This window comes from Pyrus communis, chromosome 6 (genome assembly GCF_041283825.1).
Source record: "Pyrus communis isolate YQ-2024b chromosome 6, ASM4128382v1, whole genome shotgun sequence".
NCBI lineage: Eukaryota > Viridiplantae > Streptophyta > Magnoliopsida > Rosales > Rosaceae > Pyrus > Pyrus communis.
Window position 1 is genome coordinate 116,335 of NC_142570.1, and position 23,247 is coordinate 139,581.

Here is a 23,247-nt window from a genome sequence, read left to right on the forward strand (position 1 = left end):
ATTCTTCTATCGATGTTTGCCGCACGTCTGGGTTTGGCTATCTGATCCACAGCTTCCATGATACGGCGGGAATGTGAGGCCCTCCGCCTTCTATGGTGATCATCCTCATCATCATCCATTGCGAAGGCCTCATCTCCACCTCCACCTTCGTTAAGATTGACCAATTCTTCCTGTTGTGCCAACAACCTTTTCTGCTGCTCTTGCAACTATTTATACACTCTCCTTGAAGAAGACATTGTAAGAACTCAAGATTTGAAAACGATAAAGAAGAATTCTGAGCTAAAAAAAGGATTGAGTTTAGTGTGAGGATGGATGTAGGGATGTAGGGTTTATATGGACAAAAAATAGAGAAGATGAGGTTCTGGACAATGTCACGTGGCACTATGTGATTGGTTGAAAATCTTATCGAAATCTTGGCTAAATTATTGTAAACAGGAAGTGATACGTGGCGTGTCGGGATTGGTTGAAAATCTTATTAGAAATCTATCTACAAAATAGTACGTTCGGATAATGACACGTGGTGTGACAAGATTGGTTGAAAATCTTATCGAAATCTTGCCTAAATTATTGTAAACAAAAAGTGACACGTGGCTTGTCGGGATTGGTTGAAAATCTTAGCGGAAATCTATTAACAAAATAGTACATAAGGATAATGACACGTGGCGTGACGAGATTGGTTAAAAATCCTATCCGAAATTAAAACTATTTTTTAATTTATTATTTTATAAAAAAAATATTTAATATTTTAAATGGACTGGGTGCCAGCGCATTTTGTAAGGGTGGAGATCGTTTGTGCCAACTCATTTTTAGACTGGGTGCCAGCACATTTTATTTGGGGTGGAGATGCTTTGGCATATTACTGTTCATTAGGGTCTATTACTGTTCACTGAAGTGGATAAATGGGCTGGGTGTTGACGCAAAGTCTTTAGGGGTGGAGTTGCTCTCATAATTCATTGAAAAATAAAATGCAAATTGGAAGTTATTTATTTTTTGTCGAATTGAGAGTCACGACTTAGGTGGGTTTAGGTGAGTCAGGTGTGGTGCCTAGGAAGATATAGGCGCCATTTCATAATTTTCAAACGCCCTAACAAGTAATCAGAACGGTGATCAACTCCTTAACATCTAGTCGGAAATCTTTAGTACAGTGAATATGACACAAAGTCTCTGTCCTCTAGGATACATGTTTATACACATGTTAGGGGTATCGAGATTGAGGATTGATCAGCATATGCAAAGCTTTCGCCGTTAACTGAAAACACCTATAGTAGTTTTGCATCGAGCAACTGATGAATTTGCATATTAAGCAATGCTTTCATCAATACTCTCTGACTTTAGAGGGCCAACATCTTTAATGGAAGTTCTTATTTAGAGACTTTCATTATTACTTTTGAGTACTTATTTAAATATTTAAAGAAAATCTTTGTGTTTTTAAAGGAATATTGCTTCTAATTCCTTATAGTAGAATTCCTAAATTTAAAACTTTTATAACTTTATGTGAAAGTTTGATTAAGTGCACATTTTTTGTTTATGTTAACCTTTTTTAATTAATTAAAAGCATTAAAATCTTCAATCAAGATTATAAGCCCCGTTTTCTAACATATTTTTTTTAATTAATTAAAAACATTAACATTAAAAGCGTTAAAAGCTTCAATCAAGATTGTGGGCCACTTTGTCTGCTCAAGGTTGTCTCTATACAGTCCCTATATGTGAGGACATACACAATATATCCGGTGAGTACCTATACTTTAGGAACTTACTCTCCGATTTAGTCGAGGTTTATTGTGTCTCTATATTTATTTTATACTCATTTGCAAAACCCAAGAAAAAAAGGAGAAAGACTCCTCGTATACCATAATCATCATTTAATTAACTAGTTTTTTTAAATTATTAGTATATTAAATAATAAACTAAATTTAAAATTTTGATTAATTCAAATGATGTGGCTGTCTAGATCAAATGTCACCTAAGATGGTATAAAAATATGGTACAAAAACATGATACAAATAACATTACTCTATTATATTATATTAGATTAGAAGAATTGCACTTATTATATTTGTAAGAGTGAGTCTGTCAATACTTACTCAAGCATCGAGCACCCACCACGACGAAGGAAGTTTCCAAGATGCTGCTCAAACATACAATATGGTGTTGTTGACTATATTATCCAAGAACCTTGAGTTATTTTGTATGAAACATCTTTCTAGAAAATGTCTCAATTAGTTTATACAATTCTATGGAAGCCTTGCCTAATAAACAGGGGCTTATTGCCAATTTGCTAATTTGTTTCGGTGTTGGTGAGTTGGTGTTACTTTTCGATAGAAAGTTTACAATGTGATGTGAACCTTACAACTAATTCACATTTCTTTTTAAAAAGATCCATTCCCCTAAACCGCCCTTATAGATGTATTGTAGGCTGCACATATGTAGTTTCATTAATTCATTGTTTTCCTCTTCTGATAAATTATTTTCAACCTGGTTATGCGGGGAATACTCTTCAACATATGTAGTTTCATTTGTTATGTATGACAAAACGTATCTCATAAACAAATTGATGGGACAAAGGAAAAACTCGGAGCATTCAAATGCTCCTTCATAGTTAACTTATAATCACTGAAAAACTGGAGACAATCATCTTGTTTTCGGCATCTTGCCATAGAATATTATAGGTGTGATTGCAAGTGAACTGACATTGTCAAGCTGCTAATTCACAAGGCCCCTTTGTTTGAAGACGTCAAGCATGGCCGCCCCAATTTTCGCAGGAGACTCCACCACGGTAACCCCAGCTTCCCTTAGTGTCTTGATTTTGTCTTGTGCTGTACCCTTTCCCCCTGACACAATAGCTGCACAACCAAATGCAAGCAATCATAACATATCGAAAACCAGAGACTCAACCTTAGACAATGAGAGAGAGAGAGAGAGAGGGTAAAGAATTATATACCTCCAGCATGACCCATTCGACGACCAGGAGGAGCAGTCAATCCAGCAATAAATGCAACAACAGGCTTCTCAGTTCCACTTTCCTGTTTCATTGGTCAGAGAATCAGTCTGAGCACCCATATCCAGACAACAAATATAGACACCAGTAACTAAAATCAATTTATGGCTCAACAAATCCTTAGAAAGATACGAAGCAACAGAAAGGTATTTCTCTCCGGTTATGGCCACTCAAAACCCTAACCAAAGATGGTGACATTCTGACCTTAATCAATGCAGCAGCATCCTCTTCTGCAGTCCCACCAATCTCTCCTATAAGAACGATACCTGAAACATACATTCTAGAATTAGTTCAAATTACTAGTCCTCTACTTCAACACGTATTGTCTTGTATACCTCACCAATATCCACACTGATGACAAAGGTAAGAAGAATACATACACTTTAATAATCACAGCAAGCCAAAAATAGTAGAATGGACGAGCATCCAAAATCATGAAAGACAAAAGTCCTAAAAGGACGAACTTTAGTAGTAATTTGAGAACTCATGGAGAGAGACATAACACAAACAGTTGTATCAAAAAATTGAATTTAATCGAAAATGAAAATAGGTTTAAATGAGGAATCTAAATGAAATTTGACTCATGAGTCATTAACCACAAAAAGTTGGATATCATCTTCATATCCTCTTATAAAAGACTTTGCACTACATGGAGCTTGATGCTTACATGGAAATTAGAATCCAGTCAAAGTAGTTGGAGCATGATATGCTTTTCATAAAGCCCCTAAAAAGTGTTGAAGAATCAGAGCGTACGAACACGTCCTATTTGACTCGACAAAAGTGATGGGAAAAATAAGCGTCCTAAAACAATCTATTATTTTACAGACGCTCATAGCATCAATATGAACATGCAATATAAACATATAGAGATGAGTGCATGAAGGGATGCACATTCCTCCCTTTCAATCTGCAATTTGACCAACTGCAACAGGAGAAAAACTAAATCAAGCTCCTAACCTTCTGTTTGAGGATCTTGTAGGAATCTGTCAATGCAATCAACGAAGTTTGTACCATTAAACGGATCCCCCCCAATACCAACACAGGTGGATTGTCCAAGGCCAACAGCAGTTGTTTGGAAAACCTACAGGGTAAAAGGAATAAATTAGTCAGATTTACAAGGAAAAGGAATAAAATTGTAAATGGAAGTGGTACCCACAAGATCCAAACATCAAACAAGAAGAGCTGAAGATTGAATCATAATAAGAGTATCCCATCTGCTGAAAGAACCAAATTAATATGAAAATTGTATGTTGGAAAGGGAAAATTGTAGAGCCTAATCAGATAACTCTCCCAGTCTCCCTGGATTAAAAATAGTACTCACCGCTTCATAGGTCAAGGTACCAGATCGAGAAACAATTCCTATGCGCCCAGGTTTATGAATGTAGCCAGGCATAATTCCGATTTTGCATTCACCAGGCTTGATAATTCCAGGGCAGTTTGGCCCAATGAGCCGAGTTTTAGATTGCCTGTTAATAGCAGCCTTGACACGCACCTGAATCAGTTAAGACCAGATTCAAGATCAGTAACAAGGCTTTCAGTGAACTAGTGAACTGAAAATAATAATCAGGGCCCAGATCAAGTTCAATGAAGTCCAAAAGTCAAGCCATATGATAGTCCACGAAGGATAAACTCAATAACTATGGTCAGGGGTTCTTTAGAAGTCTCAAAACCCAAATTACCAAGTAAAAACATGGTGACCTTATCCTTTCTATTTGAAGATATTGGTGAAATTAACACTACCATATCATGTTGTGGGATCCCCTCAGTAATGCAGACAACAAGATCCAGCTCTGCTTCCACTGCCTCCAGAATAGCAGCAGCAGCAAATGGTGGGGGAACATATATGACTGAGGCATTAGCCCTTGTTTCAGCTTTTGCTTCTGCAACTGAGTTGAAAACAGGAAGTCCCAAATGCTCAGTCCCACCCTTCTTCGGTGTTACACCACCCACCTGTTTCAGCACAATCGTATGCACATTAAACAATGAAGAAGGAAAGAAAAAAAAATGGTTAAAGTATATTGCTAAAAGAAAGCTTATTTTGGGAAATTCACATTGAAACCCAGTCCGTTAATTGTGATCACTCCTATATAGCAGTTCATTGGAATAGGTTGCCCATTGCTACATGTAAGTAAACAGTGGGGGTTTTCTTAAAATATTGCATTAGCAGCATGTTGGCGCATTATGAAACCCATATCGCTCGTTTTTTCACGTTGAATTAGTTATAGGGAATTGAAAGCCCGCCTTTGATATTCACTAGGAAGAGACAAACAAGTTTAAGCAGATGAGCAAATGAATCTAAACACATAAACAGAGCAGTAATTCAATAAAGCAAACGGAAATGGAAAACAGATGGGAGCGAGAGCACATATAGAGACCAATTTGGAGAAAAGACAGGTGCAAGTGATAGATACCATTTTGGTGCCATATTCGATGGCTTGCTCGGTGTGGAAAGTGCCGTTCTTTCCGGTGATGCCTTGGCATATGACGCGAGTGTTTTTGTCGACGAAGACAGCGGGGGGCGGGGGCGGAGCCGGGGAGTAATGACGGCGCTGAAGTAAAGACGTTGAAGGAGATGGTTTGCGCGATGCGATCGAACAGATCAGCTTGGCTACGGCTTGGCGACCCATCACACCGTCGTGATTCGCTCGCTCTCAGTTGGCTGGCGGGGGCTGATTTTGTGCGCTTCAATTCAATGAGATGAACGAAACAGTGTTTAGTCTCAGATTCTTCTTTCTTCTGCTGTGGCTGTGGCTGTGGGGGTGGGGCGCTGTGGTTTAATATGGGCTGGGCTGGGCTTTCTTCTCAAAAGCTTTCTGGTGGGTTGAGCCGCATTTGGGAAATTAAAATCCTATGATGGATTTCATCATGGGCTTCCACCTTGTTTTCTTTTAGACCTCATTTTCCCCGTTAGGTTGTTTGTTTGTTTGTTATTTTTTTTTCAATCAAGGCATTGGGTTGTTTGTTTAGCAACACCATTATTTGCAGGCATTTGTCTGTTAGTTCTGACTTAATGCATGTGTCAATTATTACTATATTCGAAAATCAAAAGTAAGTGTCGATCCAATTAATTGGACAAGAATGCCACAATGACAATAAGCTCATTCCACGTAAGTTGCTCGTCACCTCTTAATCTTTTGACAAGTTCATATTTATATTAAAAAAAAAATAAAAAGATTTCAAAAGATAAACGGGTACATTAGCATAACAAGACATGGTAAATTTGGAAACTTGATCCTCCTTCCTTGTCCTTTGAGTTGGATAATTAATTAATAATTTGTATATGTCTCAAACAATTCCTATGTTAAAAGAGTCACCAAACACATGATGGTGAAAGCAACGCTCATTCTATACCAGCTACATGTAAACAATTATTAACATAATCAAAACTAAATAATTATCAAAACAAACCATTTTCAAACTTGTGCGAAAGAAAAAAAAAACCTCCCTAAATTTAGATCCACATCTCCAATTAGTCGGGACCTCCTCCACAATAAAAATTACAGATGGGAGGAAAACCCACCAAGTTAGATAAGCATTATTCAGCAGCAACTATTAGGCAAGGCCAATGTTATGGTGGTGCTTGAACTTCCCCTTCACAGAACCTCCACGAACCGTCTTCTTGCCTTTTTAGAGCATACCAAATTTTATAGGTACTGCAATCACTCCAACAGAAAACAAATCAAATACAAGCCATGGTAATCATCACCCCCTCCCCACCCCACATATGGTAACAGAAACCACAAGAGTAATCATAACTCCTTCATTCAGCTCACCTGTAATAACTTGGGTTCTTTTGCTCAGATTCATTAACAAGTTCAGCCGCTTCCTCTACGACAGCCTCGATCTCTGCTCTCTCCCCTCCAACTTCATCTGATATAATTTCAGCACCAAGGACTGACAGTTGTAGCAAGACAAACTTCCAATAACAAGACCTCGCTTTTGCAGCATCAGCCAAAGCCTGCCACTGTGTATCATGCACGCAGTCGTAACCACCCACACCCATACAGTGAAGCAGTGAAACTTGCAAGAATTATCAAGGAAAAGAACATGTAAAAAGAAGTAAGCTTAAATATACCTGAACAAGCATCGAGTCATCAAGGATTTCAGAGAGGCTATGAATTTCATGAGTGGGCCCCAGAGCTTCAGCCTTAATTGCTTGCCATTGCTTCACAAGGTCTTCAGCTTCTTCAATAGACATAAGCCTCCGGAACACAGCTGTTGAAGAAGACAGATCCAGAATTTGTGGATTTCCAGCATCTGAGCAGGTCCCCACCGGCTTCATAAAAGTCGCCAAAAGCTTCTTAAATCTGCCTGCTAGTCCATTTCCCTTGACGTGAGCAGGGACTAGATTAGAATCCGCAGATGAAACTGTCGTCCAAGCAATAGAACTTGTGTGCATATTTGGCTTACTGGAGGCCTGTTTAGAAGCACTTCTCATCTCATTTCCCTTCAAGCCTGTTAACCTTAAGGAAGCAAAAACAATGCACCCCAAAACTCCAGCTAAAGCGATTCTTCCCACCAAAACTCCTCTCGCAAACCAACCATCCCAAGCTTTACCACGGGGCATGCCAAGATTCCTTTCCAATTGAACAGATGATGCATTAGAACTGCTTCCACTGCCAGTCTTGCCCAATATTATGGGACTTTGCAGATCAGTTGAAGCCAACTGCTTAACAGCTGTCCCAAGATGTTGAGAAGAGTTCATATGGGAAAAAGATTCATCGAAATCCCTCCGTTCCGACACAAAAGCAGTGGATATTGGTCTTTGACTTATGATAGGCAACTTCTGTGGAACTACTTTGCTTTTCTTGCTCAAAGGAGTCCTCTTGTCACCACCAAAAAAGTTGGCCTACAAAGACATACATACACACATACATAAACCATCTGGTAAAGCTAAAGATAGGATCCTTATTCAATCCATCCTTGTGAATCTCACCAACAATGGAGAGCAATCTCGTGAGTCTGGAAACACAGAAAGGACAGCATCCTTCAGCCACATTTCCTGATCAAGTTCAGCAGGCAGTCCGACATGAGAAAGTACTGACCTTGAAAACAAACATAAAGTTTGTACTGAAATAAGTAGAGTGTGAAGTGGCACAATATAGAACACATTGCATTTTCATGATAAACCATCTATTCCGCAGGCTAAAAACAACTTTTACTTTTCCTGAAACCATGACATGACACATAGAGAGTAAAAAAGAAAATAGACTAGAGTGGCCCCTGGTTGCTGGTGTATGCTTTTTTGGACCACTGATGTGCATGCCACTAATCAAAAGGAGTTGATACACAGAGCCTTTTAATCCAGCTAATACCACGATAACGCTGTGTAAATAGGGAGGCAACAATAACCAATAAGAGATATATACCAACGATTGAGTTGCACCACAAGTATCCTTAACTTCCTTCCCTAAGATTGAATTTCGTGCAGCAGAATTTGCGTTCAAGTCCAGCTTCTGAAGCTTTTCAACAACCGCAGCCTCATCAACCTGGAAAGCAAGTAAATATTCAGTTAACGAAACAGAAAGGAGAAAAAGGGAAAAAAATTCTAGGAAAAAATTCTATCTCTGCATGATATCCAAAAGAATTTTATGAAACAGTGCAGGAAATAAAACTAGAAGGAAGAATATACCTGACCAAGGAGGAACAAGCAAAAAGCTTCCTCAAGTTTCAGATCAGCACCCTCTGATGCAATCAGGCATTCACATATAGATTTTGCTTTCTCAATCTGCCCAACCATATGATAAATACTGAAATTAACAAAATGGAACACACAACAACCACCCTGAGAGAATTTGAAGAGAACTATTCCATCAGCATTCATATTCAAAACTAGTTATTTCAAAGCCAGTAACCTAGGTGAATAATGGACTTACTAATTCCTTTTGCTTGCTTGAAAAACCCAGTGCAATGTGAGCTATTAACACCGTGTAGAAACAATTAAAATCAATTACAACCCGTTGATTCTGTGATTCTAGTGACTTCTTATTCTTCCTTGTAATAGCTAGCTCATCCCATGGAAGAAGATCAACCATCTCTGAAGCCATTAGTCTATTAAGTGCTTGGGTCAAGAAGCATGGCCAGTCTTGGACCCGGCATGAAGTTTCCACATCAAGTCCCTGTCTGACCAATTCACGCAAGGCTGCAATTGCTCCTCGTCTTCTTTCAGCATTCTCAGGTGACTGAGACATGCCAAGCAATTCCAATGTACAAGCAGGTGCAAGCTCCTCCAAAGATTCTTCTATCTATTAAGCATGGCCAACATATGTGTTACACAGCAGCAAAAGCAAGTATACTTTTGGGCACAAGCATGGAAAAAAGTTAAATGCTGTGACAGATTTCAACCAGCAGGTCCATGATCCATCTGACTAAGAATGTCTTAACATCTCAACATTTGATCCACTATACTTTTGGGATTATTATGTAGATATCTGGTCACTACTTTGCAACAGAAAAACAAGAGTCCCATTCCAGAGTGACAAACCAGATAACAAAATATTGACAGAATAGAAGATGAGAGTATTACCTGAGACAACAATGCTATTTTTCCAAGAGACTTTCTACTCCTTAGAAGACACTGAGCACGAGCTAGAGCTTCAAAACCTTGGGACACCTTGTTCTTCTCAAAACCAACCTTTGCAGTTGCACACTTCAAGAAAGCACCTAGGATAAGAAAAGGAGGCATAACAAGGCTGAAACAGATGGCACAATATCCAGACCCCTTTCCTGATATGCCTTACCTCCGCTAGCGCCATAGATAGAAGAAGATCATGAATATAAGGCTTAGCATCTGGATGCTGAACAGCCACGCGGCCAACATCTTGCACAAGCTTAACTTCCCCAACCTAGAATGGAGAAATCCCATAACATATACCCGTCTTTCAAAACAAAATCCTATTTTTTTTCTTTTGATTTTAATTAGACAAAAAAAAAAAAAAAGGTTTTTCTCTAAAATTACAAATATATTAATAAAGCATCTACAAGAATCCACAATGTAAAGTATGGTGGCAAATGGAGTTTCACTGAAAGAGTACAGTAATTAATTTTCAGAAAAAAGAAATCAATTCCAGTTAAACTGGTGCTCAACAATATTTATTTTTCATTGAAGGGAAGGAAAGGAACAAAGAGCCTTAAAGGCAACATTCGATGTAAAACTAAGTACCTCTTGAAGAAGGCAAAGTGCACCGGGCAACCATGCCCAAGGAACTCGTAGGGAAGATTTAGGTGGGATGTTTTCCTTAATATTGCCAGCGTATTCTGGCTCAAAAAGAAGCTTATCTCTCACATCCATTAAAAGACCCTGAAAACAAAGCAGTAAGAGAAAAAGAATCGAACAATATAAAATATATAGCACAACTTGTAAGAAAACTCCTCCCAGCTGATATGATATAAAAAATAAAGAATAAAATCCAAGAGCGTACCAGGCGAGATCGCACAGCATCCAAAGTGTAGCCTTCTTCAATTTCAGCACTCTTCAATTCCATCACTGATTTAACAACCTCATCTTTCTCAGCTTTAGCAGGAACGCCAATAAGCTGCAAAGTCATTCGTTTGGCATTAAGTTAGTAAATGGTGACTTATAATGAAGTTCCGAAAATAGGGAAATCATAGCACAAGAAACAAATCCCTTAATCGCTAAAATACTAGACAAACTGTGATAACAATTAATTATGGGACTGCTAGGCTTGCATATGCTGCTAGCGAAAGGATAGCAGACTGAGTATGTTCAGCCACTGTTACAGGATCTCTCTCAACCAGAAAGAAAGTAGATGTAAAAATGACTCGATTTGACAAACACAAAGCCCATCCAAATTAAAGCAGAGGAAGCGACCTGGTAACAGGTGACGGGGATTTCAACGGTGGTGCGAGGAGGAGCAGTCTCGACACCAATGTGGGTGTCGAGTGATTTGAGACTCCAGCGGCCGGTGAGATTATCACGGTTCCTCTTGTAAGCCCTAGAAATTCCGATTCCGGAGTCGCTTCTTTCACTGGAGAAACCCCAAACGCAGAGCTTGTGATTACCGATTCGGCAAAGGCAACTGCGAGATGACGGAATGCTTAGCAAGGCGTGAGACAAAGCAGCTGTCATGGCTTCCTAGTTAGTTACTACCTCCTCGCTCGCTGTCGCTGATGAAGAGAATTGGAATTTTCACCTTCACCGTTCCTTTCATTTTATCTCTCAGATTATTATTATTGTTATTTTATATATATATATATATATATTTTTTTTTTTTTTTTGAGAAAATAATTATATTATTATTAAAGGCGAAGGAAAGAACAAACAAAACACGCTCATCACTCATTGTTTTTGGATTTCGACTGAGACCCAAAAAGTAAAGAGAAAGGGCAAAGGATGCAGTTTTTGAGGATTTTGTTGTAATTTTTTGTCGTGAATTTATTTTTTCTTTCCGTTGTTAGTTGTGATGTTTTTTCGGTTGATTAGGTTTTATGTTTATGTGTTTTGACCAGACTTTACAAACACGTCGGGATGTAAGGAATCGTAGAAAAAACCTCGGATGCATTGCATCGCCAAACTCTTGGTTTTCACATGAGCTACTTCCATCTGAGCATGAAAATACCATTACCCTACACACGAACCTCAAATGACAAGGATTATACTGCTCTCTCATGACTACAAGGATGATCCATTATGCCATTTCGCCCAAGTAACATGTACAAATCGACCGACGACAAAACAAAACAAAAAACATGAATGAGTTGAGCATGCTCTGAGTAAATAAGATTAAATTGTACACAATTACAAGGATGGTTTTATGTGTTCTAGGATTACAAAGCAGGTCTAAACGTTCCCCCACTTAACATACAAAAAATCCACGCTACTCAGCCATCCAACAGAACAAATGCCACAAGGCAAACGGGTAAATGTCCATGCCTACAAATATCCCAACTTCATTAAGCAGTCGTAGGATCGTTTATCACACCCAAGAAATCGTCCTTTATGGTGCCAATGCAGAACTGCAAAATACAGGGAAAACTAGTATCAGAAGCAAACAAAAAGAAGCTAACTTGCATGGAGGACGAAACTATTTTAGTCCGTTTTTACATAAGTGGCTTCAGCCAGGCTCTAAGAAACTAATGCACCAAAAACTGACTACGGCAGCTATCCAGGATCAAACAAGTAAGACATTCCTCAGAATGTAGGTTAGGATCATGATGATCATCCCACCACTCCACATTCAGTATGATTTACTAGTGTCAAAAATCCAAAATAAGACTCGCTGACTAATCAAGGAAACATTAAACAGGACCATTCCTAGAAGGCTAGGATGAATGTACTACTTTACGCCTCTAAATCATCCCCCCCACACCACCCTTTTCCTCCATAACAAAAGCTGAATCACTTGTACAGTACAAGGAAGATGGCAAAATATAAAAACCGCTGAGACAAGAGAAAACAGATTGAGGGTAATACAATTTCAGTAGCGTCTACTCGGGTTCCAATTATCTTTAATCGCACTTCGCTGTCTTTCTGAATCTTAACCTGCAAAATAACAAGAAATCAATTTAAACATTTTTTAAAACAAGTTTAACCATATAAATCTAAAGCTAAAAGAAACAGCTGAGAATCAGTTGAAAGTTTGAAACTGAAGCATACTGATCCATCTGATGTTGTATAGTTTGGCATATCCCCAGTCTGGAACTCCATGTCATCCGGTATCAACTACAACACAAGATGACGACATTAACCCATAGCAACAACACAACCCAAGTCATTGCAAATGTTTACAACTTTGTACAAGACAAAAAAAAAAAAATTATGGAAAACAAAGTTTTCTAACAAGATATGGATAATGCTTATCACTGCCCAGAATAATCGAAGGGGAAGAGATACTTACATGGTTCGAAACAAAGATTTGAACAGGACCAGCCTCAGCAAAGAATCCCATCTATAAAATTTCGAGATGACATTACATTTTTCGTAGTTAGTATTATACAGAATACAAGAGCTTGCAAAACCAAAGTAAGAACACTGATGATAAAACGTTAACAGGTGAAGGAGGAAATAGCATACCTTGTTTACCATGGTAACAACAGCTTCTAAGATCTCTCCTTTGAATGGTCTGAAAACAACACACTGGTACTTCATGGGGAATGAGACGAAGCCTGTCCCGTCACGAATCATCCCTTTCCCAATGTTTTCTATGCCCGTAATTGCAACCACAAATCCATGTTGGCCACTGCACAAAAAGTATACATATCAACTATTTGATGCATCGCAAACCCTGATGAAAACGGTGAAGAGAATTGAATTGAATCATAGTGATGACTGTCTACAAAAGGATCGACAAAAGTCAAATTTTTTGGGGTGTTTTTGTGTTCTGAAGTTTACTTCCCACCAGCATAGAGCAAAGAGGGGTTTCCCGTTTTCGTCCTTAATTTTTAATTTTCCTCAGGCGACATTGTGGGAACAAAAAAAAGGCAAAAAAAAAAAAAAAAAAAAAAAACCGAAGAAGAAGGAGGAGGGGAGAAACCTGCAGGTGCCTTCGACATCTTTCATGAGCTTGGAAACGAGATTTTCACGGAGATTGCGGCCAAAGTGGCGAGGATGGAGCTGCATGTTCCTCTCCAACACTATATGGAAGAACATGTTTCTCTCTTTCTGAATCTTAATCTCTCAATTCTGATTGGTGAGATGGAAATTGAGAATTCGACGTTTGCCCTGAGCTTCCAACTTGGAACTTCTTACTACTCTCGAGAGAGCGACCGACCTAGGGATTTCCTTTTTATTCGTAAAAATTCTTTAAATAACAAGGCAGATTCCTTCTCGCCGTGGGACAACGTAGTAAAAAGGAAAACCCAATTCGAGGGCCCAGCCAAGCCGGATAAAATATAAGCCCAAAATATCTAGGCTCGCATGTCCAAGTCCAACGCTGTTAATGCTTGTATTAACGTTTGACCTGCGGGGAGATTCTTGAAATCGCAGTAGCAGATCCCATTCCTGATCCCTGATCCTTGTCCGTCGTGCTCGTGGCGACCCTAAAATGTCACTCCCACCACTCTTAAGTGTAGCAGTGAAACGCAAAATCCCATAACCCTCTGAAAAAACTATCTCACAACCCCTGAAATTCACTTCACTCCAGTTCATTTCTTTCTCATCGGAAACTGAAACATCATGGTCGGAAAATCTGAGCCCCTCAACGGCACAGCCACCGCGAAAACCGGCCAATCTTCGTCGCCATCCCCTCCCCCAGCCACACCCATGTCAGATCTCCTCGGCAACTTCTCGTTCAAAACCCTAAAACTGAAGACCAAGCAGCAGGAGCTCCTGATCCGAGTCTCCATCCTCTGCTTGGTCTACGTCCTCGCCTTCATCACCCGCCTCTTCAGCGTCCTCCGCTACGAGTCAATGATCCACGAGTTCGATCCCTATTTCAATTACCGTACTACCCTCTACCTCACCGAGAAGGGCTTCTACGAATTCTGGAACTGGTTCGATTCCGAGAGCTGGTACCCCTTGGGTCGGATCATCGGCGGCACTCTCTACCCTGGCCTCATGGTCACCGCCGCCATCATCTACTGGGCCCTCCGATTCCTCAGCTTCGCCGTTCACATTCGAGAGGTCTGCGTCTTGACCGCTCCATTTTTCGCCTCCAACACCACCATCGTTGCCTATTTCTTTGGTAAAGAGATATGGGACACCGGTGCCGGCCTTGTTGCCGCCGCATTGATCGCCATTTGCCCAGGTTACATCTCCAGATCGGTGGCTGGCTCCTACGACAATGAGGGTGTCGCCATTTTCGCCCTGTTGCTGACGTTTTACTTGTTCGTCAAGGCCGTCAACACCGGCTCGCTCGCTTGGGCGTTGGGCTCCGCATTGGGCTACTTCTACATGGTCTCTGCCTGGGGAGGTTATATCTTTATAATCAACTTGATTCCCCTTTACGTTTTGGTGCTTTTGATCACCGGGCGCTATTCCATGAGGTTGTATGTCGCCTACAATTGCACTTATATTCTCGGAATGTTGCTCGCTATGCAAATTCGCTTTGTCGGCTTTCAGCACGTTCAGTCTGGGGAGCACATGGCTGCCATGGGCGTCTTCTTCTTGATGCAGGTTGCTTTACGTTTCCATTCCATGCAGAATTCAATTTATGATATACCAACTTATTTGTTTTATGAAGTAAACATCTTATGTCAATTCATTTCTTAGTGCTTACTTCATTTTCCATGTTTGGTTGGTGGCACGGGGGATGGGGTTGTCAGGTTTTTTACTTCTTAGATTATGTCAAGCACCTGCTAAGTGACTCAAAGATGTTTCAAGCCTTTTTAAGGATCACTGTCACCTGTGCTGTGGCCGTTGGTGGTGTTGCCTTGGGAGTCGGCACTGCATCTGGCTATATCTCTCCATGGACTGGCCGGTTTTATTCCTTGCTAGACCCAACATATGCCAAGGATCACATTCCTATTATTGCATCTGTCTCTGAGCATCAACCAACAGCTTGGTCATCTTTTATGTTCGATTTCCATATCTTGCTCTTCCTTTTCCCTGCCGGTCTCTACTTCTGCTTCAAGCGGTTGTCAGATGCCACCATATTTATAGTAATGTATGGTCTTACAAGCATGTACTTCGCTGGTGTCATGGTTCGGTTGATTCTTGTTGCCACACCTGCAGTTTGTCTTATTAGTGCTATTGCTGTCTCTGCGACTATTAAGAATTTGACACAGTTGGCCAGGGCAAAGGACAAGGTTTCTCAAACTGGTTCAGCCAAAGGAGCCAGCAGCACAAAAGGTTCTTCAAAGGTGAGATCTTTGCTCCTTTATATGCATACACACACTTACAGTTCTGATCTCTTGCTCACTGTGGAGTACAGAGTCCATACTCACCAAGTGTTTGAACCAAATGCAGTGGCAGCTACTGAATCTCTAAATAGGAAATTTATTTTTATGTGAACATGGTTAGTACGGATTTTGACTCTTAGCGGTGAGGACAATATTGTGAGTGTGTTTTGTGTGCGCCATTTAGAACTGGTTAATGCCGGCTAATGTTTTGTTCTGTGGTGATTTTCTTTCGAGATATTTTGGTGGTATATATCAAGTACTATTTTTGGTTTTATGTTTTTAGTTACAGTATATAGCAGTATCTTTGCTAAAATTTGTGTTACAAACAGGGTTCAATTGATCAATCTCAGCCTTTTCAAAGAAATGGTGCTTTTGCCTTACTTTTTGGTGCATTTTACTTGCTTAGTAAGTATGCAACTCACTGCACCTGGGTTACATCAGAGGCGTACTCATCTCCCTCAATTGTTCTGGCTGCAAGGGGTGCCCATGGGAACAGGGTCATTTTTGATGATTACCGTGAGGCATACTTTTGGCTTCGTCAGAATACTCCTCCAGATGCTAAAGTGATGTCATGGTGGGATTATGGGTACCAAATCACTGCAATGGGAAACAGAACTGTTATAGTTGACAATAACACCTGGAACAATACACACATTGCTACAGTTGGGCGTGCAATGTCATCTTATGAAGATGAGGCATATGACATAATGAGATCACTTGACGTGGACTATGTTTTAGTTGTATTTGGTGGTGTTACTGGTTATTCTTCTGATGATATCAACAAGTAAGTCACTTGTTATTTCATAATACTTGTTTATGATTGTGTTGGTGGACCAGTGTAGTTATGCATGTGTCTTACTTCTATCTCAACCAATGTTTCTGATTCATCTTCAGAACCCTTTTGTTGAATTTAAGTGAAAGTTATATTCTTGTCTGTTATTCTGCACTCACCATATAGTAATACTGTAATAGTAAGACAAATTTCTGTATGCCAGATTTCTGTGGATGGTCAGAATTGGGGGTGGAGTATTTCCTGTGATTAAGGAACCCGATTACCTTGTTAATGGTGAATATCGTGTTGACAAAGGTGCAGCTCCCAAGATGTTGAACTGTCTCATGTAAGTTTCATAACACAGCTAGACTTATATATTGTGTACGTACATGTAAGATTTTTGAACAGAGCTATTAATTTCATCTTTTTCTAGCGGGATCACACCTTACTTCATTTCACGAACATAGTATAAAAGAAAAAACGCATGCGTCCAAAGGGGTTCCATAATCCAGAACAATTTGTTTGTAGGAAAATCATTATGGTGATTTAAAGTAGGCAAAGTGGAAAACATATGCTTGTTACACTGAGCTTATGTGTATGATTGTTCTTTTATGAATGAATTCTTTAAAACTTTTAGTAATAAGATAACACCTTATACTTGCTTGAAATTAGTCAAAGAGCTGATTGGCTTTGATGATTTTTTGGTTTGCAATCCTTAAGGCCTAGTGATTGATATAGTGGGCTGTATATCATAAAGTAAATTGAGTTTCGTTTCTGCTGGACCACTGGTTCTAATGTGCGGGGTATTTGGGCGCTATCTCACTCAAAATTAATCTTAGACCCTTGGGTGAAATATCCATTTGGAAATTATTATATTATCAGTGTTCCTTATGTATTATGTCAAGTTCTGTACAGGAATGATTTGGTTTTCGTTTTGTATGGTGATTAGGTACAAGCTGTCTTACTATCGATTTGGAGAGATGACGACAGAGTATGGAAAACCACCTGGGTAAGTTTCATGTGTCTTGATAACAACTGTAGGTGTGCATGTTGCTGTGCGTTGGTGTGCAAAGAAACGCACAGCACAAGTATAATGCAAAAGCGTAGCACATGGAGTATTGAGACACTACCAACAATTGTCTAAACTGATTGAAAAATAGAAAACCTAGAAACCGGAGCCTATGCATCCTTATGGGGAGAATGGCCGCAATATGCAAGATTGATAATACTGGGTGCTCTTCCTAAGTTTTATATTGCATTAAAGGCTGCAGTAGGCTGGTAATTCTCCGTTGGCTTGGGTTTACATCACTAGTTGAGGCCTAGTACGTTATTGGGTGAAAATGGAGAGTGCATTATTGCATAAACACGTTTATGTTGTGTGTGTTTGCAGTGCATCAGCATGTGCTACCTATGCCAAATTGCTGATTGCAGTTGTTTTGTTTGACAGGTATGATCGTGCACGGGGGGTTGAAATTGGAAATAAGGATATCAAACTTGAATACCTGGAAGAGGCATTCACAACATCGAATTGGATTGTTCGTATTTACAAAGTGAAACCACCAAATAATAGGTGGTAAGTCCGGTGCAGTCGCAGCGACAAGAAGGAAAGGAGAACAGTGAAGGAGCATGATTAGATGAAAGGCGGAGAGCTTGGAGTCTTGAGATGTAGTTTTTAGAAGATAGCAAAAGCGTATTTTTCTTTTTCACAGACTCGGTTTGTGGCACTGAAGGCTATTTAGTGACTGATTTGATCTGGATCCGGAACCCCTGATTGGAAGCCCGTCGTTTTGCCTCCGTGAATTACCAACGGTTTTGTTGATTTGTATCGTTGAGAAAGATTTTATTAAGTTACATTTAAGCTCTCTTATCAGGATTGGGAAAGAAGGTTTAAAAACTTTGAGTTTTAACATAAAATAAAAGGTAAAGTGAATAGTATCAGGATTGGGTTTTTAGTGTAAAAATGTGATTTTTTGTTAAAGTAAACAGTACCGGAGATTTTTCATTAAAGTTTAAGTAAAGGAAACAGGACTGAAGGTTTTTTATTAAAGTTTAAGTCGGACAATAAATCATACATGCCTCTGCCTTAACGCAAATACCATTATTTCTTAGGAAGTTTTAACGAAAAATTCACGGTACTGTTCATTTTAACGAAAAATTATATTTTTATATTAAAAAATCAAATATGGTACTATTTACTTTTTTTTTTTTTTTTTTTTGTTCTTATCGTTAAAACTCAAAGTTTTCAAATTTTTTTCATTAATTTTTCTCATTTCTTATACCCAAAGAATAAGCATTTTATTAACATTTTCATTAGAGAGTGGGTGGGAAAATAAAGAGGAGGAAAAAAGCAAGCAATTGTTGGTGAGCGGTTAGAGAAGGTCAAAGGGGTGTAATCTAATTAAAAGAGAGAAGAAAGGAAAGAAAGGTAAAAGGCAAGCGAGCGAACCGGGCGAAACGCCCTGGGATTGACGATTGATTGAGATTTGCGATTTGCGATTGAAGCATGAGCGGCGGCGGGAGAGGCAGAGGCACAACAGCACCAACGACGAGCGGGAGCATGACGACGACCATCACCCTTGAGAACGCGGGCGCATCGTCGTCGCAATCGGAAGCGGTGGTGCTGAAGCTGAATCGGAAGAAGAAGAAGCAGGTGTCGTGGAAGGAAGGGACGGTGGACAACGAGTTTATGCAGAAGAAGAGCTCCAAAAAGTGCTGCATCTTCCACAAGCAGAAGCCCTTCGACGAGGACGACAGCGACGATGAGGAACACCATCACCACCACGATCACGATCACGATGGCCACCAGCACCCCTCACCTTCTTCTTCAGGCATTAACAGCAACTCCGTCTGATCAATAGTCAATCTATCTAGTATTGGAATCTGAAAGAGTGGATTGATTGGATAGGATGGATTTGATTCGTAGTATTGTAGATCTGTGATGGTGTTGTGTAATGCGCTTAGGTGTTTGTTAGGGGGAGGAGGGAGGAATGAATTAGGTATAGGTTTTGTCGGTGATAAAACAAGAATTGTAATGCCCCAAGATACATGTGTTTGGGTTTCGTGATTGAGAATTGAGAATTGATATATGATTGATATATGATGCTGATGAATTCCAGTGATGCTGTTTTTAAATCCAAAACTTGTAACATGCATCCAAATGCAATCTGTTAGACTGCTTTCGTGGTCGAAAGATAGAACTAAATAAAAAAACTCAACCAAATGTTTGCATCAAGTGTTTCTGATAACAATTGGTTGCTTCCTAAGCTCGCTGAACTCAATTGTCTCCGCCCCCAAAAGCGCAAAACACTGTCGGTCGGAGCACCGAGGCAGAGACATGGGCTGGAAACTGGAGTGGTGGGTGGAGGCAAAGTTGCTTCTTATTGCGTGTGTTAACATTAAGCCATTGAGCACAACCAAGCAGTAAAAGATGATAAAATCAACAAACAGAGCAAGTGGAAGAGAGTTTTGTGCTAACAAATTCAATTTGAATTGCCAATAAGCAACAAACAATTCTGCTGTAATGCACAGCCTCGCATACATTATCATTATACAACAAGTAACATATAACAGCGACCAAGAACAAAACAATAAATAATTTGGTCGTGTACCAATACCATCTCCATTTCTCAAGATGCGGCATGGCATCTACTATTTCACACTTTTAAGTGCTGTTATTAACGCATTGCTGCACGTCATCTCTTATTCACTGTAATCTCCTACCCTCTCTCTTTCTCAGGTATGTTTCTCCCGCTAGAATTATAATACTGCACCAGCTCTAGAATATGTATGCCTTTGGCGGAATCTGTAGCTGAGTAACTTTCAGCCAACTGGATCGACTGTAAGGAAACAAATCCATGATATCACAGTGCTAATGAATTTCTCTAATCAAGGGCTGTTTTCCAGCGGCCAGTTATTGGCTTTGTTAAGCCATCAAAGATTGGTCTGGCCATCGTTGCAGTTGAGAGAGCTTGAAGGTCTTGTGTCAAGCTCCACCTTGAAGTTGGCCAAATTGATACTGTGTTATTACTGTCTTGGTCTTTTAAGCTCGGTGTGCTTGATGACTTGCGAACCACAGCCATGTCGTCTGCCATGATAGTGATAGAATCCCCCATTCCCACCGGAACAGAGTTCAGCCATCCTGAATCTGAATCAGATTGCAGCGATGCTCGGCTTGATGATTTCTGCCTCATGGCTAAACCATTTCCTGTTGAAGTCCCACCACTGTTTTCCCCCCTTAACAACTTTTCTGGTGTGACTGCCCCATTATCAACTTCAGCTCTCTGACGCCTCCGGACTGATTTGTCATCAAATTTCTCACCCTGCCCATCTCCAAGGTAATCAGCCATTGCACCATTCTCAGACAAGAGATCAATGGAAGAATGTCTGGACTTGTTAGGGTGACTCAGAGGGTCGGACAATGGTGAGATGGCGCTTTGATCAAAGGATTCAGAACTTCGACTTCTGTAGACAGCCATCTCCATGCCTTGCGCTTTTCCCTTCAAATTCGGAGATCTTAGACCATAATATTTCTGTAAAGTGCTCATTGCTGTAGTGACCTTCTTCTCTTTGGGAGGTTTTGAACCAATAGATAGGCCAAGACAAGGAGTGGATTTTTCAGTGTCGTTTTCTCTGCATTAAGTTGTACAAATGATTAGCTATATGTAACCGGTGGCTATATATAGATACCGAGATGCACTTGTGCATCCATTCCGAAACGAAAGTTGGTAAACAAAACGCATCATAACATTTGAAGGAATGCTTCTTTTGTTGTAAACGACAGAGAGTCTTACGGAAGGAACCCTAACATCAAGTTTTCAGGAATAGTAAATCTACGTTTGAATTGAAAGAATTACCTTGTGGCGGTGGTTGTGGTTGTGGTTGGAGAAGGAATAGAGGGAGGATGTCTTCCGGGCAAAGGTATTTTCAAGGTGTTCAAAGCAAACATTTGAAGATCTGTAGCAAACCCATTCATCCTTTTAATGTCACACACCTGTTTAGTGTTTACCATTTATCAATTCCATAGCAATTTTTAGCAATTCCAGACTAGTACTAAATGTAATTAGGAACAATGCGCAGGGCAGGAAGCTAATTAAGAAAAGGTATTTCAGACAAGAGTTGGAAACCTCGACGCCGTATTTGATGGCAACGCCGGCGAGTGTGTCCATCTTGGAGACTTGGTGCTCGATGTAATTCTTGCCACCGCCGCCGCCTCCTCCATTATTCTCGACCGACCTTGGATTGGAAGGAGACATAATTGATCTGCCACTTTTCTCCGATCCCTCGTCCCTTGGCAGCTGCGGGCCTGATTGCCTCAAATCCAATGTCTTGGTTGGGAGTGGAGAGTTTTTCAGAAAGCAAACCGACACAAAAGCAGATCCATACGGCATACAGCAAAACAAGAGAATGAATAAGAATAATATTTAAGTTGTAGAGAAAAATGGAGTCCACATGAAAGTCAACTGCTTCTTCTTCTTGTATGCGGAAGAAGCATAAGGCAGGCAGGCAGTATTTACATTTATTTTTAATTATTTATTTTTTAACATTAACATTATGATTCCCTGACGCGGTATGACTGAGCTGAGATGAGCTGAGGGAGGGCGTGAGGAGGACAGCGGACAAGAAAGAGGGAGAGACACATCTCTCAGCCGAACCGACTACCGACACATCTCTCAGCCGAACCGATTAAGGGCTGGTTTGGTATTGCTGTGCTTTGAAAAAAAGCTGCTTCTGCTGTGCTGTGAGAATAAGCAGCTGTGAAATAAAGCAGCAGAGTGTTTGGTAAACTTTTTTGTAAAAGTGCTTTTGAAAAAAAAAAAGCAGTATTATAGTGTTTGGTAAACTTTTATGTAAAACATATGTGAAAAAAAACCAGTTTTTCAAAGCTGGGTTTTGCAACTTCTTGTTTTTGGCTTTTTTTCACCCAAAACTGTGAAAAAAAAGCTGAAGCTGAATGTTTACCAAACACAAAAACAGCTCCCAACTTTTTTTGATACCAGCTTTTTTCATAATCATCTCAGTACCAAATCAGGCCTAAGATGGTATTTTGGATCGTTCAATCAAGTCACGAAACGAACCACTCTCCCACCTCGGGGCCCCACCTTCCCTCCCTCACGTACTTGTAGTCCAGTCGTGAGTATGTTATACGTAGATTTCCTTTCCCACTCCTTCCCCACCTACATTTGGAGTTGATGTTTGTTTGTTTATTTTATTTCCTATTGTCTTTTTTAGGGATTTTGTTACGGATAAATGTTAGATAAATCAACTTTTTACATTAAAGTTACAATTGTTATATGCCATTAATGATAAAATAAAGCTTGTTACCATCAATAATTATGTCACATATTTTTATAAATGGGTCTTTTCATATGAGTCCAAAAATTAAAAATTGAACCTATTTCAAAAATTAAAAATCATTAAAAATTAGGCCTATTTCAAAAGATGATCTATAAAATTGGACCTATTTCAAATTTTCTCTTTTATTTATTATATATATATATATATATATAAAAAAATTTGATCTAAATAGTTGGTTTCCTTTCCCTGCCTAGCGAACAATACGATCTGACATGAGAGGGGGTAAAGGAGAGGGACATTGTTGAACAATACAGCGTGTGCTATACACGTTGCACACTACTCCACTGCATCTTAGAAAATTGTGTATAGCACGCTATTTTTTTTC

At 39.7% G+C, this 23,247-nt stretch overlaps 5 protein-coding genes across 6 annotated transcripts; 1 reads left to right on the top strand and 4 right to left on the bottom strand.

The window, feature by feature from the left end:
* Positions 1 to 2,491: 2,491 nt before the first annotated feature.
* Positions 2,492 to 5,878, bottom strand: LOC137710416 (succinate--CoA ligase [ADP-forming] subunit alpha-2, mitochondrial). The gene is made up of 7 exons (XM_068449430.2): positions 5,410 to 5,878; positions 4,739 to 4,948; positions 4,320 to 4,490; positions 3,956 to 4,079; positions 3,203 to 3,264; positions 2,942 to 3,023; positions 2,492 to 2,843 (listed from the first exon to the last, which is right to left on the bottom strand). The coding sequence occupies exons 1-7, from the start codon at positions 5,623 to 5,625 to the stop codon at positions 2,704 to 2,706; spliced, it is 1,005 nt and encodes a 334-aa protein (XP_068305531.2). The 5' UTR covers positions 5,626 to 5,878; the 3' UTR covers positions 2,492 to 2,703.
* Positions 5,879 to 6,217: 339 nt separating this feature from the next.
* On the bottom strand, positions 6,218 to 11,190 carry LOC137710651 (plastid division protein CDP1, chloroplastic). 2 transcript variants are annotated; one of them, XM_088695244.1, is made up of 12 exons: positions 10,830 to 11,190; positions 10,420 to 10,533; positions 10,161 to 10,298; positions 9,739 to 9,843; positions 9,525 to 9,647; positions 8,875 to 9,243; positions 8,631 to 8,783; positions 8,368 to 8,487; positions 7,935 to 8,000; positions 7,074 to 7,847; positions 6,772 to 6,962; positions 6,218 to 6,651 (listed from the first exon to the last, which is right to left on the bottom strand). In XM_088695244.1, exons 1-12 carry the CDS (start codon positions 11,085 to 11,087, stop codon positions 6,567 to 6,569), a joined length of 2,496 nt encoding a protein of 831 aa, XP_088551370.1. In that variant the 5' UTR covers positions 11,088 to 11,190; the 3' UTR covers positions 6,218 to 6,566. The 2 variants fall into 2 exon arrangements, with proteins under 2 accessions (XP_088551370.1, XP_068305833.2); XM_068449732.2 differs by having other exon boundaries at positions 8,631 to 8,726; positions 10,830 to 11,189.
* A 522-nt stretch (positions 11,191 to 11,712) lies between these two features.
* On the bottom strand, positions 11,713 to 13,745 carry LOC137710363 (DNA-directed RNA polymerase II subunit RPB7-like). The gene is made up of 6 exons (XM_068449317.2): positions 13,492 to 13,745; positions 13,032 to 13,197; positions 12,856 to 12,906; positions 12,615 to 12,680; positions 12,432 to 12,500; positions 11,713 to 11,974 (listed from the first exon to the last, which is right to left on the bottom strand). Exons 1-6 carry the CDS (start codon positions 13,605 to 13,607, stop codon positions 11,912 to 11,914), a joined length of 531 nt encoding a protein of 176 aa, XP_068305418.1. The 5' UTR covers positions 13,608 to 13,745; the 3' UTR covers positions 11,713 to 11,911.
* LOC137710362 (dolichyl-diphosphooligosaccharide--protein glycosyltransferase subunit STT3B) lies at positions 13,732 to 18,436 on the top strand. Its single transcript, XM_068449316.2, has 6 exons — positions 13,732 to 15,071; positions 15,221 to 15,757; positions 16,126 to 16,580; positions 16,792 to 16,914; positions 17,518 to 17,577; positions 18,016 to 18,436. Exons 1-6 carry the CDS (start codon positions 14,133 to 14,135, stop codon positions 18,143 to 18,145), a joined length of 2,244 nt encoding a protein of 747 aa, XP_068305417.1. The 5' UTR covers positions 13,732 to 14,132; the 3' UTR covers positions 18,146 to 18,436.
* A 1,595-nt stretch (positions 18,437 to 20,031) lies between these two features.
* LOC137711040 (uncharacterized) lies at positions 20,032 to 22,250 on the bottom strand. The gene is made up of 3 exons (XM_068450236.2): positions 21,692 to 22,250; positions 21,422 to 21,558; positions 20,032 to 21,197 (listed from the first exon to the last, which is right to left on the bottom strand). The coding sequence occupies exons 1-3, from the start codon at positions 21,953 to 21,955 to the stop codon at positions 20,450 to 20,452; spliced, it is 1,149 nt and encodes a 382-aa protein (XP_068306337.2). The 5' UTR covers positions 21,956 to 22,250; the 3' UTR covers positions 20,032 to 20,449.
* Positions 22,251 to 23,247: the final 997 nt, after the last annotated feature.

What these genes read in the sequence shown, in the direction of transcription:
- LOC137710362 (XM_068449316.2), top strand. Translation starts at nt 14,133, where the DNA reads ATGGTCGGAAAATCTGAGCCCCTCAACGGCACAGCCACCGCGAAAACC. An exon ending in GCGTCTTCTTCTTGATGCAG is followed by an intron (nt 15,072 to 15,220) that starts GTTGCTTTACGT and finishes TGGGGTTGTCAG; the next exon opens with GTTTTTTACTTCTTAGATTA. An exon ending in GAGTATGGAAAACCACCTGG is followed by an intron (nt 17,578 to 18,015) that starts GTAAGTTTCATG and finishes TTTGTTTGACAG; the next exon opens with GTATGATCGTGCACGGGGGG.
- LOC137711040 (XM_068450236.2), bottom strand. Translation starts at nt 21,955, where the DNA reads ATGCCGTATGGATCTGCTTTTGTGTCGGTTTGCTTTCTGAAAAACTCT. An exon ending in CCATCAAATACGGCGTCGAG is followed by an intron (nt 21,559 to 21,691) that starts GTTTCCAACTCT and finishes AACACTAAACAG; the next exon opens with GTGTGTGACATTAAAAGGAT. An exon ending in ACCACAACCACCGCCACAAG is followed by an intron (nt 21,198 to 21,421) that starts GTAATTCTTTCA and finishes AACTTAATGCAG; the next exon opens with AGAAAACGACACTGAAAAAT.
- LOC137710416 (XM_068449430.2), bottom strand. Translation starts at nt 5,625, where the DNA reads ATGGGTCGCCAAGCCGTAGCCAAGCTGATCTGTTCGATCGCATCGCGC. An exon ending in TCGAATATGGCACCAAAATG is followed by an intron (nt 4,949 to 5,409) that starts GTATCTATCACT and finishes GTGCTGAAACAG; the next exon opens with GTGGGTGGTGTAACACCGAA. An exon ending in ACAAGATCCTCAAACAGAAG is followed by an intron (nt 3,265 to 3,955) that starts GTTAGGAGCTTG and finishes TGTATGTTTCAG; the next exon opens with GTATCGTTCTTATAGGAGAG.
- LOC137710363 (XM_068449317.2), bottom strand. Translation starts at nt 13,607, where the DNA reads ATGTTCTTCCATATAGTGTTGGAGAGGAACATGCAGCTCCATCCTCGC. An exon ending in AAATCTTTGTTTCGAACCAT is followed by an intron (nt 12,681 to 12,855) that starts GTAAGTATCTCT and finishes CTTGTGTTGTAG; the next exon opens with TTGATACCGGATGACATGGA. An exon ending in ATACAACATCAGATGGATCA is followed by an intron (nt 12,501 to 12,614) that starts GTATGCTTCAGT and finishes GTTATTTTGCAG; the next exon opens with GTTAAGATTCAGAAAGACAG.
- LOC137710651 (XM_088695244.1), bottom strand. Translation starts at nt 11,087, where the DNA reads ATGACAGCTGCTTTGTCTCACGCCTTGCTAAGCATTCCGTCATCTCGC. An exon ending in TATCTATGGCGCTAGCGGAG is followed by an intron (nt 9,648 to 9,738) that starts GTAAGGCATATC and finishes GCTTTCTTGAAG; the next exon opens with TGTGCAACTGCAAAGGTTGG. An exon ending in GTGGTGCAACTCAATCGTTG is followed by an intron (nt 8,001 to 8,367) that starts GTATATATCTCT and finishes GAACTTGATCAG; the next exon opens with GAAATGTGGCTGAAGGATGC.